General features: G+C 44.4%; 1 protein-coding gene and 1 long non-coding RNA gene across 3 annotated transcripts in view; both read left to right on the top strand.

Moving 5' to 3' along the window:
• The window catches only part of LOC125692354 (uncharacterized), a 56,444-nt gene extending 51,569 nt beyond the window's left edge, over positions 1 to 4,875 (top strand). The window contains exons 8-9 of one of the 2 annotated variants that reach the window (XR_007376598.1): positions 3,325 to 3,459; positions 4,776 to 4,875. This is a non-coding gene — a long non-coding RNA (uncharacterized LOC125692354). Of the gene's footprint in view, positions 1 to 1,910; positions 1,926 to 3,324; positions 3,460 to 4,775 lie in introns of those variants that run through there. The other variant, XR_007376599.1, reaches the window with a different exon arrangement.
• Positions 4,876 to 9,649: 4,774 nt separating this feature from the next.
• Positions 9,650 to 15,744, top strand: GC (GC vitamin D binding protein). The gene is made up of 12 exons (XM_048942724.1): positions 9,650 to 9,781; positions 11,390 to 11,459; positions 11,870 to 12,002; positions 12,106 to 12,317; positions 13,004 to 13,136; positions 13,633 to 13,727; positions 14,041 to 14,170; positions 14,257 to 14,459; positions 14,723 to 14,855; positions 15,001 to 15,098; positions 15,341 to 15,473; positions 15,562 to 15,744. Exons 1-12 carry the CDS (start codon positions 9,721 to 9,723, stop codon positions 15,613 to 15,615), a joined length of 1,455 nt encoding a protein of 484 aa, XP_048798681.1. The 5' UTR covers positions 9,650 to 9,720; the 3' UTR covers positions 15,616 to 15,744.
• The last annotated feature ends 280 nt before the right edge of the window (positions 15,745 to 16,024 follow it).

Below are 16,024 nucleotides of genomic sequence, written 5' to 3'. Positions count from 1 at the left end.
TTCCTGGTCATTACAACTGAGAAGGCAGCAGTCTAGAGAAATCTCCAATGTGCTGAGTGTTCCCCAGCACAGCGTGCAATGCTCAGGCCCTTGTTCTACATGCTGTGCTCCAGCAATTAGATCAATTCTCTCTAAAGATAAGGCATAGTTAGCTTTTAAATCAGAAGCAGGAACCTAGGGAAAAAAAATAATCTATGCAGTTCTTATCAGACTACTTGACACTTAAATTTAGGATTACAGCATTTGCCTTATCTCTTTTTGCATTCCTTCCTCCCCCTCACTCCTCCAAACGCAGCAAACCTTGGGCCCTGTTAGCCAATGTAGTAGTACTCATTCCACTGTGACCATTAGAGCTTCCTTGTTCCTCAGGAATCCAAAGGAGGTTGGGAAGACCAAGAAGTCCAGCCTTCCCTCTTGCATACAGAGGGAGACAACTAGGTCCAGAACTCTCACTTACCTGGGATGAGAGCCCCTGCTCTGGTTCTAACTTTCAGGAGGTTACTGGAGTGTCACTCTATGGGGACAAGTAACAAGAGACCTTTATTCCAGTATACCAGTCTAGGCTGAAGCAGGTAATAGAAATGTTGCTAGAAATCAGGAAAATGAGGAGTACTGCCACAAGCTCATTATCCAAAAATAGGTTGAGAATTTCTAAGAATAAGAGAGAGAATGATCAGACGTGCTTTGAAAAGGACAAGTTCTGGCTTTATTTGTATCAACTGTCATAAGGAAAGAAATCTTCAGTGACATACTACAATTAAGTCACACGGAGATAAAATACACCATAGTTGGTCTGTAGGGGAAGAAGGGGGTGGGGGGTTGGGGGGAAGTATATATGTACACACACATATACAGGAAAGGAAAGCTTAAAGTTAAAGACAGCTAGAAAGCAGTGCTCTCACCATCCATAGTCACAGTTCAAGGTCTGAAGTCAGTCCAACAGCATTGCCCGTTTCAAGACAGGAAAGAAACACAGCAACAAACAAGAACACTCATTGCATTCTCTACAGTGAAGCTGGAAACCAACTCCTTTACCAAAGCTTAAATTCAGTACTGAGGCCAAGGGAGGAGGCTGTGGAGGCCCTGGGTGAGGCCATTAAGCTGAGTACCTTAATCTGCAAATGAAACCTAGCAGCTCTCGCATCTCTACTGCAATCCTCACTGCTGGTATTCTGCAGGCACAAGTGACACAAGTTGGCAGCATACTTCAGAGTGGAGGATGAGAGAGAAACATCAAGCTGTGCTTTTGTGATATAATTGCTATAAATGGAAATGAAGGTACAGTGTTGTTCACTGGAAATTGAGAATTAAGGTACAGCACTATTTGCAGGGGTTCAATAGCAGAGTGCAGCTGGTATGCAAGGAATTCGGTTCACAGCAGTTCCCTAGGTAACCTTAGGTGTTGGTAACATCAGGAGAACATGATTTGCTGATGCTAAGAAGAAATGTCATGGAGGATGGAGCAGAGTAGAGACTGGCCAGGTTCTAATATAACATCGCTGGAATGGGAGCATGAGGGTACTATGGTAGTGATTAACTGCATACCTGCTACCCAACGGTTCGCTATCTCTTGACAAAATGCCATCCTGAGTGAATTTAGCTCCTTATACACTCATTAAATGCTCATTATAATACCAAAACACACCTCTGTCGCAGAGGTTACTTGCCTCCAAGGTGCAACTGTCCCCCACTGAGCCTGTGCTCTGAATTTTTTAGCCTATAACTTTAGAAGTGAGGCAAGAGAATTTTACACAAATCATAAGCAAAGGTATGTATGCGGCTAGAGACACTCAAGCTCCACCTGAAAAATAAGAAATAGTATAAAAATTATTTAACTTTTATCATTGAACATTTAAATGATAATCATTTATCATTAAATGATAAAATCATTTTATCATTCTCCATTTAAGAGGCGGAATGTCAGGGAATGCACCATCAAATGTCAGATATGAACCATATGACTTCTGGGATCAGTTGATTGGCTGAGCTTCTCTTTTCCCATTTTTGGATGCCTATTGGGTAAGATTCACAGGGTCAGTTATACCATATGCTTCCTTGGGAAACTTAGAAGGCTCTGTAGAGTTGCTTATAATTTAATGCATTTGTAGTTGGTTGCATTATTGGTATTCTTGGTTAAACTCATGCTTTGCAGACAGTGTTTTTATCACTGATAATCCAAGGAACCCGTGATCTGTTACTTTAATAAAGTGCACTGTTCATTAATCTAGCTGTAAGAGTTCTTAATCTGGGCATGGCCTAAGCTCTTAAAGAGTGATCATGCAAGCTCATTTGATGCCATTAGATTAATTGGGCAGTGTGCTGAAATAGTGAATGTCGCTGAAGTTATAGTGCCAGATTGGACATCAGTCAGAATCTAAGATCAGCTGCACCCAGCCCTTCTGATGTCTGAGGACAACTAGAAAATAAGGGGGTATGTTTTCTGCCGAATTAGGTTGCTCTTTATTGTGCTACCTCTCTGCAGTGGTGTGTAGAGAGGGTGAGTAGTGGGAAGTGTGTGTGTATATGCTGCCAACACCCTTTACACAGTGGTCTTTATTACTCATGCCGTAAGATATATATGGTCAGTTCAATCTTCTTTTCTTTCATGGCAGTGGGAAAGTGATTGATGAGCACAGACCGAACTGATTTCCCTACTGTCCCTCAAAGCAGTCAACAGCTGGAATTAGAAGGGACAAATTAAAGTAATAAATGTGGGGTCAAACAGGCAAGGAAGACACTTCAGTTTTTTTCAGATCCCAGATTCACCCCAAGCCTGTTTAAGTGTTTAAGTATGGGCACTAGGCTATTCTGACTTGCAGCTAGTGACACAGTCAGCTTCTGTAGACACAAGAAGGTCTCCACGGAGTCTTTGTGGAAATAGGAGCATAGGTCTCACACTCAAGTGTTTGTCTTTCATTATACGCCTCAAAATATGTCATGAGGCTTGTGACTGTTGTGTCCTATCTGGCCTGATGGAATAATTCCCCTGAAATTTGAAATACCTCATTCAAAAGAAGCCTGTTCTGCTAGGAAAAAATAGAAGTGTCCCTGGTCAGCTGTAGACTCTGCTTTTTTGTGTGTGCATACATTCAGATGTGCTGGTGTCGGATTTGTGACACAGGTGAGTTGCTCACTTGTGATGGTGTGAATGTTTGCTTACTCTTCTTCTGAGTGGCTTATAAGGAGCTAATGCACTGGGGGCTACCTTGTGGTCTAGTCTCTTCTTCTAACTAGAAAGTCTTTTAGTTGTAAGAGGGGAAGTTGCCATGCAGGGCATGAAGTATGCCTAGATCTGCAGTTAAAGACACGGCTTTGTTCTTGCAGCTCCTGAAGCAGATTGTGATATTGCTGTTGCATGGCATGTGGCTGTAGGAATATTCACATGGTATCCAGTGAAGATAATTATCCTCTCTTCTCTACGTACTAGAGCAAGTATTCCCAAAAGGTATCCTGCCCAGGGTGAGTACTTTCTTTTTTTTTTTTTTTTTTTTTTTAATATATAAATAAAGGTTAGCTGGACTTCTTTCTGTCTGCCGCTAGACACATTAGAGGGAGTTATCTGTCCTCTCCAGCATAGCATCTCAGGCACGTATACAGTCATTATGTGCTGTGTGAGAAGCGTCTGAGAGGCTAGGATGTCACTGACAGATAAAATAATAAAAGTGGTTACAGACTTCATACTAAGTGTAAAGCCATGATTTAAGTTACAACAGTGATTTCTCACTTAGGTCTGGAAGCTCATCAATAAGAAATGTCAGGGATTAAGGAAACTCTGGAATTATTAACCCAAGGAGTGTATGAATTATTTTAATAACTCAGCAGGATCTTAGGACAGCACAACATGGAGTGTTTCTGATGGAGGTGATGGCTTTGAAAGTTTCCCAGGATATTTAGAAGAGTTTACCTGGAACAGCTGTTATTAGTTAAAGCCCATCCAGGAAGGTTGTCTTTAAAATAAAAATAAATTAACAGAGATAGTGCTGGAAGACTGAATGTGGGCACTCTTTGAAGGAGGGAAACTACAAAGAGTTACCTGTTGTGTAGACTGGCTAGCACATGCTGAGACAAGATCTCATTTTCCTCTGTTCTGGTATCTCAAATTAATGCTAGGAAACACCCAAAATATTTAGCTATGGGAAGATATTGGAAATGTACGTGTTGGGTGTGAGCTAGCAAAGTGCAGATTTAGGAAATTAAGAATCTTTTCCATGGTTTTCTGTAGAAGCAGAAGCCAGAAAGTATTCTTAAGATGGCAGTTTTTCACTTGGAGAATAAGAGATGCTCCCTAATGAATTCTGAACTCTTGGTAAAGCCTGACTCTTAAGAAGCTATCCTGGCATGGGGATGGGCATCAGTGATTACGCTCTGACTAGTGCAGGCAGGGAAGAGTATTGAAAAAGGATTGCTTGTTGGTATTTCAGAGCCTCAAATAACTAGCTTTTAAACTTGAGGCTCTCCTTTCTCTTTGGATGATGTATCTGTCCTTTTTCTCCATTTTCTATTAGATGGCAATTTAAAAGGGAACTTTTATTAGCTAAAGTAACGTTCTGCAGCTGGTGGCAATAGCTCTCTAGCTGTGATTTGTTTTCAGTCAGATGGGTTGCTTAGGGCTTGAGGAAAATAAGGCTAGGAAGACTTTGCTGGTGTGGCGGGAATAAATACTATTTTAGAGGAGTAAGAAATTAAATATGTGTTACATACAGAAATGAGTTCAGAAGTTAAGGCAAGCTCAGAAGTATGTTTAAGATATAAGGTGTGTTTTTATTTCAGAATAGAAGAGCATGAACCCAGAAACTCGAGAGTTTCAGCATTTAACTTCATTGCCTTGCTGTGACACTGCATTGGATAGACTCGAAAACTGGATTTTGGCTATGGGAGACTACATGAGAGATGCAGGTAAGTCCTGGATGCTTCTAAGTGTAAGTCAAAAAAAAAAAAAAAAAAGTTTTTTTCATCTGTACAGCTTGTTTGGTGCCCCTCACAGGACAGTGAGATGTGTCTGTTTTTTGAGATGCATGTGCTTTATTTTTCTCCTTCCTTGCTATTTCAGAATAAATGATTAGAGAGACCTTTTGGGAAGACACCTGCTGAGCAGCAGGTTATACAGGAGAGGTTACACAAAAAGACCTGAGGGAACTCAGGAAAGATGCAAGGTTTGGCTGGGTGCTTGTAGTGGTGCTCTTGAAAAGGAAGGAAAAAAAGGAGAAAGGAAAGGAATGAAAAAGGTAAGCAGGAAAGAGGAAAAGGAGAAAAGGGTCAGGTAAGGGGAAATGGAAAGGCACAAGATGAAAGGGAGAGGATGAGGAGAAAGCAGGGGAAAGGCAAGGAGAAAGTGGAGAGAGGAATGTAGGAAGGAAAGGCTTGAAAAGGCATGTCTGCTTTTTTTTTTTTCCTTCATAGTTTCTATTTATTTGTTTCAATGACCAAATGGAAAAGCAGAGGCTGGGGTAGTGTTGCTGTGAGAGGGCTGCCCTGTGGCTGTTGAGTCAAGGCTGATGTCTGCCCCAAACCACGGGACACTGGGGAGCCATGCTTCATCTCTGCGTTATCCCCGCCCTTCATGTTCTGGCATAAATACAGGTGCAGCTCCAGGTGATTCACGGATAACTGCAGAAATCAAAGTTCAGGGAAATGGCAGGGGTTTCCTTCAGATAGTCTTTAAGTGTGAGCAGTGTAGCAATGGCTTAAAGTAGTCAAAGAGCAGATAAGAAATAGATCTCATGTCAGTGAGCCTGCTCACATTTATCTCGTGATGAGTAAATACAAACTAAAGAAGTACTGGCTGATCTAGTTTGAGAGGATTGGATGCACGCTGGAAATGAGGAAAAAAACAACAACTATGCAGTTCAGGTAATGGCTGCTGTACAAAATAAATGAAGCAATATAGTGGGGATGAAGGGAGCCAAAACATCTCCTGGGAGAACATTGTGGGTAAAGGCTGATTTTTTTAGAAACCTTTTAATAATATCAGGAGTGATTTAATGAATACCAAAGTTTTTGCTTAATATATGTGATTATTTTTCTTCATGTACATTTTATATCTATTGTTTTATACAAATCCATTGTGAAATGCTGGAGTTAAAATAATAGCTGTCAGTCATAATGCCTCCTTTAATGTCTCCATGTGAGGAGAAAGGGGATTTAATCTGAAAATGAGGATTTTTGCTCTCTGGACTCCATCTGTGATTGAGATATGGCATAGAGTGAGTGGTTTGGCTGGGGAACCTTTTTTGTGGCTGCACATTGCTGTGGTCACATCCAATATCCCATATCCCGTATCTCACGCCCCGCATCAAATCACATTCTGGCTGCATCTTAGGGAGTTTATTGGGAGGTCTTTGCTGAGGCTGAGTGGACAGGTGAGGGGCTGCAGGTGATGCTGATCTTGGTGTTGCGACTGGTCCTGTTCTCATGGTGCTGTGAGGATTGGCTTTGTTTTTCCCAGCGGAGCATGGTGGTAGAAAGGCAGTCAGTGGCGTTCATCTCTTTTTCCAGTAGTAGTAGGTGACACAGACACGTGTATACCCTGCTAAGGCAACTCAGTGGAGAGCATTAAGCATGTAGCTAATTTTAATTACAATTACACAGGCCAATATAATAAACTCATTCACTGTCACCTTTTTTCTTGTCCAGTGGCGTGTTGGAAAACCTTCGATTCTTCTTGTTCTGGCGACTAGGGGGCACTCTGCCCTGGCCTCTGGGGTGCCCCTTGTGCTGTCTGCTGTGCCCCCGCTGGGCCCTCACCATCCTTGTATCCACTCAACCCCCCAGCTCCCTAGACACTCATGTGTCTGATGGTCTGGAAAGACGCTGGGGAGAAGTTCCTTTGAGCACATAGCAGAGACCCTGTCACCCTGGTGATCGGGGGGGGGAGGAATCCTGCCTATGAGCTCACAAGGACAGAGATACTGGCAGCATCTCCCTCAGCATTCCAAGCACCAGATCAGCCACCTGAGACCTTCCTATTCCCCCCATTGGTACTCAGACCATGATCATGCCTTTCCTTATGCTTGGTGATGGAGAAGTATCTTTGGGATGAGCCACTGCCACATGCCCATGCACAGGGGTGGATGGACACCTCCTAAGTGCTTCATCCTGCATGGTGCTGGTGCTCAGCATCACCTTCCTTGTTTTTTTTCTTGCTTCCTGGGCAGCTTTGGCGGAGCTCTATGCACCCCAGCTCCCATACTCAACTCTACCATATACCCTGCCTTTGCCCATCTCCCTGTCACCTCACAGCCCTTTTCCACCAGCACCATTCCAGCAGTGAGACAAGACAAGGATGCTTTCAGGACTTCATTGGCAGGCTCACACCCTGTGGGTGGCCCTGTTTTTTTTTAGTGGAGGGAACACTGAGACATGACATCTTGTCCAGGAAATCTGCCAGTGTGCTAGGAGCCAAATTACTGGTCTGACTTCTTTCTTGGGGAATTCTGCAGCGCATGTTTTTGACCTGCAGGACTCAGCATTGTGAGCTCCCCTTGTTACCACAATGACCTTACTGCCACTGTTTCTCTGTTGGTAAATGTCATGGAATCATTGAAGTTGGAAAAGACTTCTAAGATCTTCTAGTCCAACCATCCCCCTACCACCAGTACTGCCCACTAAGCTTATGTCCCTAGATGCTACATCTACCCTTTACTTAAATGCCTCCTGGAATGGTGACTCCATCACCTCCCTTGGCAGTCTGTTTCAATGCATTACTACTCCTTTAGAGAAGAAATTCTTCCTAATAGCCAACCTGAACCTCCCGTGGCACAACTTAAAGCCTTTATCTCTTATCCTATTTATGTTACCTGGGAGAAGAAGCCAACTTTCACCTCAACACAACCTCCTTTCAGGCAGTTGTTGAGAGCCATAAGGTCTCTCCTGAGCCTCCTCTTCTCTGGACTGAACAATCCCAGTTCCCTCAGCCACTCCCCATAAGACTTGTGCCCCAAACCCTTCACAGCTTCACTGCCCTTTTCTGAACCCATTCCAGGACCTCAATGTCTTTCTTGTAGTGAGGGGCCCAAAACAACATGGTACTTGAGCCTCTGCAGAGCTGAATTTAGGGGGATGATTACCTTCCTGGTTATGTTGACTACATAATTTCTGGTACAAACCAGGATGCCGTTGGCCTTCGTGGCTACCTGGACACCCTGCTGGCTCATGGTCAGATGAGTTTGTACCAGCACCCCCAGATCTTTCTCCTCCACACAGCTTTTGCTTACTTACCATGCTTTTACCTAGCCGCCTCTTTTTTTTTTTTTTTTTTTTTTTTTTTTGTCTGCCTTTTGCCATGTACCTTGAAGCAGTTGGATTTTCACTCCCCTGGCGGTGGCCACACTTGGGCTTCTGGGCTGTCTTATAGTGTGCCATGTCAGCCTCTACTTTTGTACCTTCTGATGTGCACCCTCACAGCCACAATCTGGCTGATTGTAAAGTGGTAGTGATACAGTGGGGTAGCTGTTGGTTTCCACTACTCAGACTGTCCCTAAGGAAGCAAAATGAGAAGGTTTGCCTCAGTGTGCCACCAAATAGCTTATAGCAATGCCTCATCCAGTGTTTCATGCAGCATTTCCAATCAATTTCCTTCTCAAAAGCAGATTTCTAAGCAAATAAATTACCAAAAAAATGTTGTTAAATAGACTCGCTAGAGTGTAGATGAGTTAGGAAAGTCTCTGGGTAATTTCCCAACTTGCTTCAGCTCCATACACGGTCTCCAAATGAGTGAAGTAGAGCTATAGAGCCCTTGAAATGCCCCTTCACCAGGTGGTGTACGTGATTGTTGCTTCTTGTCAGATTCATTTATGGCTTTTTGTGGGCAGATGAATATTCATCTTGCTGGTCTGGGGCTGGTCTGAGGTAGAGCTCAGCTGTTGTCCACTTTTTCCCTGCTTAGCACCAGAGGGTAAGCTGTGAAGCACCCCTCGTCAGCAGGGGTTCATGAGCAATTATTCTAAAGCTATTTTTAGCAGATTTCCGTGTTTTTTTTTCTTGAGAACTGAGAGAGTAGGTGGTAATTCAGCATTATAGCATAGTCAAAGAATAGACAGACTATCAGTGTTTATACCAAAATAGCCTATTATCCAGGTGTCTTCTATAGATAAATGGTAATTGGACACTCCTCAGCTCTCTAAAGGTCACTAATCCTTTTGAATATCTAGGCTTTTGAGTATCACATTTTGTTATGTTATTGTTCTGCACATCTGAAAAGGCTGTCACCATCCTACATAATGTGTCAGCTGGCGTATTTGCTCCCATGGGACATCTTGCAGGGAAAAACACTTTGCATTTTGCTGCATTTTCCAGCCATAGGTGCAAGCCATTTGTCTTCCCAAGGCTGACACCCACCAATCACTAATCTCCGGAAGAGCCACCTCTGTCCTCACAAGGAGACTTATTGCATGATCCTTAAATGCTTGTAGGGTACGAGGGACAATTTCCCTCCACGTCTTCTTCTGCACTGATGTAGGGCAAGAAAATCCTATATGGGGTCCTATAGCAATGTGTTACTGTTATCCCTGAGTTAATTATTAAAATCAGTCCCGAATTGGATGTGCTGGTGCGCTGGGCCAAGGATGCTCGCCCCCTGCTCTGCAGCCAGGATTAATCATTCATCCAGTGACACACAGGAGCTCCATATAAATTCTGGGCTGGGTTTCCCACTGATGCTTTTTTTGCACGGAGAGGAAAAGCAGTAGTTGTGACCACGCTCTGCTGTGGCTCCACCACACCATGAAGGCGGTTGTTACCTTCCTGCTCCTGCTTTTTGTAGTAACTCATGCCGAACATCGAGGTAAGAATGCTTACTCTCAAAATCCTTGTACTGCTGTGGCTGGAATGGATTTACTGCCCCATACTAAGTAGGGTCTATGATACTGTACATATTAATGTATTAATGATTTTGAGCTTATAAAGAAATTCAAAAATGAGGTTTACCATCCCCAGTTCTTTTTCTGTATGGAGCCAAGTAAATTGAACACCTAGTTTGTGCTCTCTGCTAAAAAATGTAAGGAAGCATAGATCTGCCCCAAAATCGTGCCAAGACATGTTTTCACTGCTGGATTATGGAAATGAAGAGGAATTCAAGATGCTCACATCCAGAGCAGGACAGGCTCATATTCACTTTAGGATAGCCTCTCAGTTTCTTCTCCTTTCAGAGACCGCCTCCCCAGTAACAACAGCAACAAAATTCTAAACCAATACAAAAGAGTATTGACTGCTCCTCTTCATCTCTCTCTGCTTCAGAGATGCAGTCTTCTCTGCAGAGTTGCCAGGATTTGTAGCTGTTTAGCCACCTATCTCTGTCTTGCTTTTCTGTTTCTAGAGCTTTGCTTGGTTGCCAGTAGATAAATCCTCCCCAAAACGGCCTCTGATTTCATGCTGGATCCTCAAGTTTACCTTCTTTAAAAAATGTATCCTTTTTCTTTTCCCATTGCAACCTTGCAAAATTACTTTTTTTTGTTTTTTTCTTTCCTCCTTCTGAAACAGTTTACCCTTTGGCTGATATATGATTTACCCCATGGTTTGGGTAAAATGACCCTGCACCACAGTGGTGGAGGCAGGGGCTGACACTGCAAAAACAGAGAGATTTGCAGCAGCATGAGAGATACAGACAGGAGAATGCAGCTATGACTGGAACCCTTGGGAGAACAAAGGAGATCTTTCTGTTCCAAAAGCCTCTACGAGAATCATGTTAAAGTTGCAGTAGAGAGGCCAGCAGGGTATCAGTGTTTACCCTGCTGGTATCAAAGTCTAAATGATGCCTTTTGCAGCAAAAAGTCAATACTGTTTCCAAGGAATGCAAGAGTATCTGGGGATGTTTGCTGCCACCTGCTTCTGACCTCCACAACTCCAGATAAAAGCCAACACTGCCTGTTTCACCCAGACAGAGTGGGCAAGGGACAAGTGTCCTTTTTCTTCATCTCTCCCAACTTTAGGGAGGATTTTTCCATCTCCCCCTTTCTCTGGATGCAAACTGCAGCAGTGCAGTCAGGATACCAGAGCTGCTGCCTAGTACATTGTAGGTCTGACAGGAGGGGAGAAGCTGTTGCATAAGAGAAGACAACACTTAAGCAAGGAATAGAGCAAGATTTACGTTCTTATATACGACCATTTAGTAAAGAAATGAGAAGCGAGAATAAAATGTAGACATGGTAAAAACCTCCCTGGGTGAACTTATGGGAGAAAGAGTAACACCATTACATTCCTCATCGTAAAGTATTTAATAATTATTTTTCCTTTATAAGAGAAAGACATGAGCTATTTTCTACAGTAGATTCAATGGAGCTGAGCAGTACTGTTTAGTTTTTTTTCTGCATTAAGAAAGGTCACTGGGAAGGAGGCATCCACTTAAGCAGAATTGGTGAACTGATCCCACGTCCTCCTTTTTCCTTGTCTACAGGTAGACCATATGTTCGGGACAAAGTCTGCCAAGAGTTCAAGACCATGGGGAAAGATGACTTCCGAACCATGTAGGTACCTCCTACAATATTTACCCTTCTAAGAAACTAAGTTCAGAGATCTCCTCAGAATTAAACAGTAGCTTGGAAACAGACAGATTTGCTCATTTATTTATTCCCTGCAATTGAGGGCTCCTGTAGCTCTTAATGGGCCTGTCTACTGGAGAAAGGCTTCCTCTGTAGTTGAACTTCACAAGACAGCTATGTGGTCAAATAATGAAGAGTTAATGTGCCTAAGGCCTCCTCCAGGCAAAGACCTGCCACCTCCAGCCTGGCAATGCTTTTTCAGAGTGTGCTGCTGGTTCTTGAAGGACTAGCACTGATGCTTTCCAGGTGGTTTTGTTAGTGTTTTCTGAGGCTGATGTTGGTGTAGGTAATTAGGAAACGCAGTGAGTTCATCCTTTTGTCTTTGTTGTTCCCAGGACCCTCATCATGAACAGCAGGAAATTCTCTAATGCCACCTTCAAGGAGATCAGCCACCTCGTGCATGAGATTGTCTCACTGGCAGAGACCTGCTGTGCCGATGGTGTTGACCCATCCTGCTATGATGCTGGGGTATGTTGACAACAACCAGACCTTGGTCCCTAAGATTGTAGATGCATTTGATTCAGGGGAGTGTTCTCCAGCCCTTGGCAAGCAGCGTCTTCCCTTCCCACAGTCTTCAGCCTTGTCAGCCAAGTCCTGCAGCCCTGACTCGCCTTTCCCTGCCCATCCGGGGATAGCCGCCTGCTGTCTCCACCAAGGCCTGGAGCAGAAGCTGTGCCTGGCTGCCCTAGAGCACCCACCACGCCAGCTGCCCCACTATGTTGAGCTTTCCAATGAGGAAATCTGCCAGGCGTTCAAGAAGGATCCGAAGGATTTTGCTGACAGGTAAGGGCCAGCAGGTTGAGCTGGGCTGGAAAAAGGGCATGGTCTTGCTGTGATGCCAAGCCAGGGAGCACACAAGCTGGCCAAAGAGTGGAAAACAGCTGAAAATTAGAAAGCAATCTGGAAGGATTCTTGATGTTTATCTTAAAGCCTATCCTTTTCTTTCTGAGATGGAGTAAGAAGGTGTGCACCTCTGTCACTTAGGGCCACCAGGCTCTCTGCCAGGAGTAGCCATGTCTCTTCACAAAAGTGCTTTGATCATAAAAACACCGTATTAATTGCTGTAGCTATCTATAGGGGCCGGGAGGTGATAATCCTTGTAGCTCAGAGTACTACACATATCTCTCCCCATCTTGTCCCTGCACCATTGTCCAAAGCAGAAGCAACTGTCTTGGGCCTTGGCCAACCCCTTTCTGGGGCTGCAAGTGCATCCAAACAAAATGTTGGTGTATTCTGGATTTGTGCAAGCCCCAAGGACAGGATTATGCAAAATGAATGAGAAATGGAGGTAGCCATGCAAGTGATTAGAGAGGGGGTATCCGGTGGGTTGATGGATTGATACATTAAGCCAGCAGCACAGGAAGGTACCTGCAGGACTGACATCCCCAGTATCGCTATGATATTCCCATACAACACATCTGCAACTGAGCACATGGTCCTGGAATGTCTGAGGGTTGCCTCTGACACAGGTTCCTGCATGAGTACGTCAGTAGCTACAGCCAGGCGCCATTGCCCGTGCTCTTGGGCTCCACCAAGAACTTCCTTTCCATGGTCTCCACTTGCTGCATATCACCATCGCCCACTGTCTGCTTCTTGAAGGAGGTGAGTCTGCCCCCCACAACCTGCTTTTCCCTTTTGTTCATTTACCCCACAAATGCCCATAGCCAAGGGTGGCTTAGCCCTGGCCCCACTCATCTTCAGCCAAGCAGCCCGAAGCTGCTGGTTATTTCCAGGTTTTCTTCTACTTTTGTTCTCAAGGATTTTCAAGTTAAGTTACTGGGGATTTTCAAGTTAAATTACTGGTCACCACACTGAATTTCTAGATACACATGAAGTTGGTGGGACATTCACCCAGATGATGGTGGGACAATTTTCATGAAACTCTGATTAGCTTCAAAACTCAGTATGAGAAGAATTGTTTTTGCCTTTTGTAGCTAATAGTAAAAGAAGACCTGAATTACAGGGCTGCTCACAGTATAGCCAAGCAGCAACTTGGCAAGTACAGTATTCTTTATCTTGCCTGGGAAGAGTTATCCATTTTTCCTGATGGATATCTCCACTCTACCATCCACTCTACTGCTACGTATTCTTTTTGCAGAAACTACAAAGAAAAACTCTTTCTCTACTCACTTTGATGTCAAACAGAGCTTGCTCCCGCTTAACAGGATATGGGAAGGACAAAATGAAGTTCAGGTAAAAAGGGGAATAAGGTGTTTTCTGCTCTTCAGGGTAGATGGGGAGTGCTTTCCTATTTTAGATGGTAGTTCCTTTCTGGTTTTCACCAAGATATATTCCAGGAAAGATGGAGGTTACCTCCAATGGAATAAGGCTGGTTGGTCTGTATGGGAGTGCTCGGTTGCTACAATCGTGGGTGGCATGCGTGGTGTGTGGGGAAAGGCAAAAGTACAGATACAAAAATACTAGACATGCTTATGGTCTTTACTTAAGTTTGTGGAATAGATGGTCTGAAATTCTTCAGTTCCCTGTATGCTTTGTGTCTGCCCAGCTACCTGACCATGCTTGCCCAAAAGATACCAAGTGCTTCATTTGAGGACCTTTCCCCTCTGGCAGAGGATGCAGCTGAAGTGTTCTCCCAGTGCTGTGACTCAGTGGCTGAAAATTGCATTCAGCAGAAGGTAGGACTGTCCTGAGCCACCTTAGTTCTGGGAGGCTCCCCGAGCAGTAACCAAGCTACATATTTCCTCTCCTCCTCCCTCTGCAGTTGTCGGAGCACACCACAAAGATCTGCACCACACTGTCAGCCAAAGACAAAAGGTTTTCTGACTGCTGTGCAGGAAAAAACATCATACAAAACTACTTCTGCATCTCTGCCTTGCAACCAGCTGTGGCCCCCAAACTGCCTGAGCTGCAGAAGCCAACCAACAAGCAATTGTGTGATGATAATGGGGCCCTCCACATCGGAAGGTCTGTACTCCAGTACCCACTGCAACTAGTTTCCTTACTCCTTCTCTTTGTCACATACATATTTATTATATATATATATTGTAATTATATAATTATATATAATTATTACTTGAATTTTTGTCAGTAGCCTAAAGAAATCCACATGCTATTAGGAGAAGGGTTTGGAAGTGCAGGCTCTACATTGTTGCTGCATCCAAGAACTGGCAGCTTTGATGGGATCAGCCAGTGCTAAATTTTAACTTGTTTTTCCTGTCATGCTGCAGGTACTTGTTTGAGTTGGCACGGAGGTACACCAATGTCCCTGACGTCTTCCTTGGTAAGCTGTACGATGCCTCTGAAAATGTCATCAGGGAGTGCTGCTCTGCTAAGGATGCTTCAACCTGCCTTGACAGCAAGGTAGCTGGGAGGAATGCCTGTTACTTCACACAACATAAACTTCCTTGACATTGTCCACCGCCTCCCTCTCCAGCTCCCGCAACCCCCCAAAACCTATGTATGTATGGTCCTGGTTATAGAAATACCCCTCTCTTATGCCACACAGCGACAGCAAATGGGAGCAGAGCTGCCTGCCTTCCTCGAAAGGGCCAACCAGTTCTGTGGACAGTACAATGAGCTGAATTTCCTTGACTTCAAGAAGAGGTAAAGGCTCCTCACCCTCTGGTGGTGCTCCCAGAAATGCATGCTTAATTTAGCCACGCTTTTGCACCTGAAATCTGTCTGTATGAGCTTAACTTCTCCCATGGCATCAGGAAAGTTTTCCCTGCAGACCATGTCATCAAATTTTGGCAGTGCACTATGGTTTGGAGGTTAAATGCACCAGGGTCCTTGTAAAAGCTCACCCCACACACTGACACATTCTCCTGTCTGGCCCCAAATTGCAGGCTGAGGGACAGCATCAGGCAGACCAGGCCAGATGCTAGCCCCGAGCTGCTGACACAGCTGACAGACCAGAGAGCTGATTTTGCCTCTACATGCTGCCCAGCGAACTCACCGCCACTCTATTGTGTTGCACAGGTAAGGCATCTCCCATCACCCAACATTGTGCATGAGACTATACCTGCCCTGTGTTTGCCAAACTTCAGTTCTTTCTCCCCTCTTGCAGGTGACCGCAGAGCTAGCAAGTACTTGCAAGCAGGGCTCCTGCATGCTGGTCTAGGTGTGAGACAGTGAAAAACAAGGTGAGGGGTCCAGCTGGAGGATGCAAAATGCTGCTGTTGTCTGGACCAGCTTGCAGCCCCCTTACTGATACGTTGCTGCAGCCACAATAAACATATTTTAAAAAACACCCTTGCCCTGGGGAGCACCAAAACCTTGCTTTCTTTATTTTTCCATTGTGGTATGCCCAGTTCCAAAGGGGGCAGCTCACAGACAGGAGGTAAAGGTCCCAGCTTTGGCTGTGGGAGTTAATGTTCTAAACAGTTAGGCAGGAAAATCAAAATCATGTGTCAAGCATCCACTGAGATGGTTTTGCTCTTTCTGACTGTTCGGATATCGTCACTGTGGAAGGAGGCAGTAACATCACAAGGTGGGCTGTCTGTCTGAAGTAAAACAGCTCAAGTTTCAGC

This window comes from Lagopus muta, chromosome 4 (genome assembly GCF_023343835.1).
Source record: "Lagopus muta isolate bLagMut1 chromosome 4, bLagMut1 primary, whole genome shotgun sequence".
Classification (NCBI taxonomy): domain Eukaryota; kingdom Metazoa; phylum Chordata; class Aves; order Galliformes; family Phasianidae; genus Lagopus; species Lagopus muta.
The sequence above is the reverse complement of the archived record's forward strand: the minus strand, read 5'-3'. Positions and strand labels throughout refer to the sequence as shown.